The sequence below is a fragment of the Pygoscelis adeliae genome, unplaced genomic scaffold, assembly GCF_000699105.1.
Source record: "Pygoscelis adeliae isolate BGI_AS28 unplaced genomic scaffold, ASM69910v1 Scaffold120, whole genome shotgun sequence".
In the NCBI taxonomy this organism is placed as follows: Eukaryota; Metazoa; Chordata; class Aves; order Sphenisciformes; family Spheniscidae; genus Pygoscelis; species Pygoscelis adeliae.
In genome coordinates, this window is record NW_008824032.1 from 3,327,601 (window position 1) to 3,333,019 (window position 5,419).

General features: G+C 43.7%; 1 protein-coding gene across 1 annotated transcript in view; it reads right to left on the reverse strand.

The window, feature by feature from the left end:
* Positions 1 to 3,301: 3,301 nt before the first annotated feature.
* Positions 3,302 to 5,419, reverse strand: part of NDUFB4 (NADH dehydrogenase (ubiquinone) 1 beta subcomplex, 4, 15kDa) — a 98,309-nt gene continuing 96,191 nt past the window's right edge. The window contains exons 2-3 of the mRNA XM_009330314.1: positions 5,184 to 5,386; positions 3,302 to 3,460 (exon numbers count right to left, since the gene is read on the reverse strand). Of these exons, the coding sequence (XP_009328589.1) occupies positions 3,401 to 3,460; positions 5,184 to 5,386 (263 nt within the window). The 3' untranslated portion in view covers positions 3,302 to 3,400. The remainder of the gene's footprint in view (positions 3,461 to 5,183; positions 5,387 to 5,419) is intronic.

Below are 5,419 nucleotides of genomic sequence, written 5' to 3' on the forward strand. Positions count from 1 at the left end.
TGAAGTACTAGCGTGGCTCTCACTATGTGTAGTTGGTGTGAATGCTGTACCTTGTGCGGACACAAGGTAACAGCAAGCCCCTGTTCACAGGGCCTCCTGAAAACACGACCTGGTGCGTCTTTCACAGGGAGAAACTAGGGATCAGTAAAGCATTTTATGCTGCCTGCAGGGGTAGAGCTTTCCAAACAGAGCTGAAGGCTCTAGCAGACCTAAGTCTCCTATGAGAGCAGGCCATGTCAACCTGCTGCTCTGTGGAGAGCTGCCAAGGAAAGACTTGACTGTCAGAAAAGTAGACCGCAAATTAGAAAAGGTTGGAGAATCCAAAGCGCTTCACTGCTAAGTGAGGGAAAGTTTCCTTTCCAACCCCACGCTCTGGCCATCCTTCAACATCAACTTGTTTGTCAGCACTTGACAAATTCTCTCCCCAGTTAAGTGCTACTTTGCAGCATAGCGAATGCGAAAGGGCTTGTCTGGCCAGTCCAGGCATTTGTTTCTGGGAAGGTACCTGGAAGTGCAGACAACATCGTGGAGGACCTCAAAAATTCACTGGAGTATGCAAGCCTCACCCCCCAGGTGGTGAGTTCCACAGGGCGGAGGCAGAAAGCGAAGACCCAAGTAGGCTGGGAACCAGGAGCACAGCCCAGGCACCCAAAACCTCAGGCCTGTGCTTTAGCACATACCTACGTGAAACAGTTACTAAGCTTGGTGCCATCAGGATCTATGTTTCTTATTTCCCAAGAGAAGCAATCCTCAATTTTCCAAAAGAGAAGGAAATGTAGAGCTGCAACACCTAACTTTAGTCAGTTACATCCATCATCGGTTTTGGATCTGCACCAGATCCTTGGGGAAAAAAAAGCATCAGCTTTGAGCAAAGTATTACATTATAAAATCTACAGGGAGATGTTTACTCTAAAATAGCCAGCTCAGAAAAGGACATTCAGGACAATCAATTTGCCAGAAAAGCTGATTTAATCAGACTGATCCAGGGATAAATGAGGTCTAAATGTTTCACAGGCAGAGGGGAAAAAGCTTGTTTTCTGTTTGGGACCTAAATTATCATCCAGTGACCTGCAGGCTTGAGTTTCTCTTGCTATAGACTCGTCACTGAAGCAGACATGGGTGGTAACATCAGTCAAGGGTAAAATTCCATGAGGCACACTCACTCTCCTGTCTTCACCCTACATTTCTGAAGGGAAACTCCCCTTTCCTTCCTCTATGCACCCAGCACCACTGCCTCAAACCACCCACCCCACCTCCAGTAGCACAGCACATTCGTTCCTTGCAAGGAAACAGCTTGGAGAGTTCTGCAAATAACGAGAGAGAACAGTAGGGCAGCCCTTCCCCAAGCACCACATTCAAATCTGCAGGGACATAGCATCAGACACTCTCATCTGCAAAGGAAAGGGCTGTGGCAGGTGCCACGAGCATCGATCTGAGGCTGGCCTAAAAGACTAGAGGTGCTGTGCTCATCCACAACCCATCCCAAACCATTTGCTCAACTGGCCTGAATCAAATACAGCTGCAAGGGAGAATTTACATGTGTGGCAACTCAAGTTCCAATTAGCTGAGGAAATTGGTCCTGGGAGATCAAATTAGTTTGTGGCAGCAAGAAGATAGTTAATTTAGCATGCTCCGACAAGCAATTATTTCCTTCCCTAACGACCACTTTCTCTACGCATTGATGTCTCTCTCTGCACTGACCCACAGCCGTATCTTGTAATATCATTTGTGACAGTCTTTTAGAAGCTGTTCTGCAGAGAGAATAATCTGGTTTGCTCTAGTTAAGTTAGCAGAAGAACAAGCTGCAGAGACAGGTGCAAGGTGGTTGTTGAGAGCACATACGGCATAGCAAAAGCAGGCCACGGCTTTGCACAGCTGCTGCACAGAGCCCTAATGCCAAGTCCCCACCGCCTGAACATTTCACAACCCAGACAGGAAAGGGAAGAGCTACAACAGGAAACACTTTCTTTAAAAAAAAAAAAAAGAAAATTTTTTAAAATAATCAGGAAACACATTTTTACTGTGAGAGCAACTGAGCACTAGCACAGGTTGCCCAGAGAGGTTGTGGAGTCTCCATCCCTGGAGATACTCAAAAGCCGTCTGGACACAGCCCTGGGCAGCCTGCTCAAGGTGGCCCTGCTTGAGCAGGGGGTTGGATCAGATGACCTCCAGAGCTCCCTTCCAACCTCAGCCATTCTGTGATTTTGTGAAAAAGCTCATCAACTCACTCTGATGAAGAGGGACTGCAAATGGCCCATACTTGCATCCTAATCATGCAGAAAGGTACTTAGCAGAGCTGCTCTTGCTGACTTCACTGTCAAAAACACAGGCTGCTTTCCCAGCAGGCAGAGGGAATCCTTCAACTTTTGCATCAGACCGAGTTTTTGGCATCAGCCTCAACATTTGGGAAGAAACCGTTCCTGTACAATGTCTGAAGAATGAGGGTTGTTTGGATCACGATGGCACCTACAGGCCGTATGAAAATTCAAGTCTGAATTAAAAATCTTTTCCTTGCACCCACATTTCAGTACTTTGGCAGTAACAATTCCAGAGCCCCCCATACCAGTTGGCCTGGGCAGCAGAGACTTGGGTTTCTATAAGAATAAGCAGAGAAGACATCTTTGCAGGCACAAGGTTCAGTTACACTTTGCGGTTGTTTTTTTTTTTTTAATCATGGCCCATTTGCAGGGGTGAAATGGAATTCTCCTGTACTGTAAGGGAATCTGTGTCAAAAATAAAAATCCTTGTATTTTTACTTCTTGTCTCCCACTCACAGGAATCACAGAATTAGTGGAAATGCTAGTCACATATAGCACGACAATGTTCAGCCCACTATTTCCAAGTCTGGTACGGTAATTTTGTCCAGGAGCTTATTGCAATAAACAAATGCATGGTTTAGGCTTGTATTTTATTAGGGGGGAAAAAAAGTTAACTCAACTTATTGAGAGCAGTCAGGCAGGCTCCTAAAGTTATTAAAAATGTATTGCAGAACTTGCCTATTATCCAATTAGGGCAAACTACATAGTCAAACCGACGCCAGGAAGAAATACCTAGTAGGCAAGCAGTAGTTCTTCAGGAAGCTGCTTTGGGCTTGTTTAACATTTTAGCCTGCTACTAATTTTAAACTTCAGCCTGTGCTGCTCTGACAGCAGCAACTTCCACAGTTTAAAAGGAGCCTCTGCATGTAGACCAAAGGAGTACACTGGTTGAGTTCAGGACATCCTCTTCGTATCTATCTGCGTTAGATATGAAAATCCTGCATTTTTGCACTTTCCATAATTGTTAAAGATGCAAGACAACCAATGATCAATTAAGATTTATTCTTATGAAGGAGAAACATCAGCACACAATACATCTTATTTTACTTCTATCCCATGAACAGCATTGCAATTCCAGGAACTTAAAACAAACTGAATGGTCGCTTGTATTTACCTTCTTGGATAAGCTTCTCTTTACGATCCTGTGGAAGAAAGGGAACATTCATCATTATCCTATTAGAGAAGAAGTTTCAATCAGCCTGGGATAAGAGAACAGCAGTTCTAGTATCTCAGCATGGACTACAGGAAGATAGCACCACATATGAATCTTAAGCATCTTTTCCAACCTTAATGATTCTATAAGCGCAAACTCTGGTAATAGCTGTTGTGGTTAAAAAGTAAAAAAGAATAAGGCATTTAGCCTCACCTTCTAGCTAGGAAGGCGGGCTCAGATTGACCTCTCTGCACATCTATCCACTCTCACAGGCCAGCAGAGACCAATTTCTGTCATGTATTTTTCACCAAACTAGTTGCGTCAGTTAGTTTCTACATTTAGTTTCTACCTCCTCCTTCTGGCTGAATAATCCAGTTTAGAGATCTAATTATGCAGAGACTTCTTAATAACTTGCTTAAATGCGCCTGTGTTCACTTTCAGCCCATTTGTATCTTACTCTGCAGTCATGTACCTTTCTGACAGGTATTGTTACAGTACACAGACACTGCAGATACTGCCCAGATTCCTTCTGCTGGATAAAACCAGAAGACTTCCTTAAGACTTAGCAATTTATCTTTTGCTTTCCCAGACACACAACAAACATTCCTCAGAGAAAAGAGTATAATAGTTATTGTGCTTTATATACTACCAGAAAACAAAGAAAAATCCCCAAACATCAGTAAGGGAACTGGAATAAAGGAAACCAAACTGTCCTGGAGACTACATTAAAGACTTCAGCTTAAACATTCCCAAGCAAGTATGTCTAGATTTCACTCACACAACTTTGTTTTCAAGCACTCACATGCTAAGCCCCACGTGGTGGCTAAGCCCCACTTGGTGGCTTCATGTACAAAACCAAACCAGCATGACAAAATACTGCAGAGATGTTGAAGTCTCAATAACATTTATATCAACACGCTTGATGTGTTTCCTAAAACCTGTATTTTTGATTCATTCTAGTAAACAGCATTCCCTACAAATATTCTATTAATTTTAATTGATGTTTGTGCTTCCCTGTTTATGACTTGATCTAAAAATGCTACTTTTGTGCAGAAGAGGGAGATAAAAGTGTTTTACAATGGCCACAAATTCACTAGTAAAAACAGCCACTGTCTGCCAGTCACTTAGCATTTTCTTATGTACCTATATAGCTGAGTATTTTCAGAATGATCTACCATTGCTCAGATTCTGATGCCCGCATTTCAGGAATCAGACAAGAAGCAAGAGAAACCTTCCAAAATCTTAAAAATCCAGCTGAGATCAGGCACTCTAATCAGCATAAGTACTCCTCCCCATTTGCTTCATGAGATAAGAGAAACGGTCAGGCAATTCACAGAGATGTTGCTAGGTATGTCATCCATAAGCTCCCTATTTATTTATTTTAGAGAGCGCAGTTACTGCATGTCAACAGCTGAAAATAATAGTCTCTTACAATTAATTTACAGTGTCAGTGCCACAGAGAGCTTTATTATAGCAAAATATCCTGATCAGGGAAACTGTGACTGGCCATACCCAAGGGTACAATACAGGGCTCTTAGCACAAGAGGACTTTGCAAGCAGTTATGAGGCTTTGAGATAGTAGGCTCAGTATCAGCCTTACTTTCCTCTTTACTTTAATGGCATTAATCATTCTTAGGTGCAAGAGGATCCCACCAATTAAGACTCCAGGCAGATCTACATTTTACAATGCTCAGTGCTGTAAACTGACTTACCCTGTCAGCTTTGAAGACAGCAGCCCAGAAGAGGATAGGGCCTATCGCAAAAAGAGCTCCTAGAAAGGACGTCTTGGGTGTCGGGCGGAAAGTAGGGTAGACGTTCTGCGTCCTAGCATAGGCCCAGCGAACCAAGGCAGGATCTTCCTGGGTTGGAAAGAAAACCACAGTGAGGCCCCTGGCGCCCTGCAACGCCCACCCGACTCGGCGCAGCTCCGTTTGCCCCCGCCGCGGGG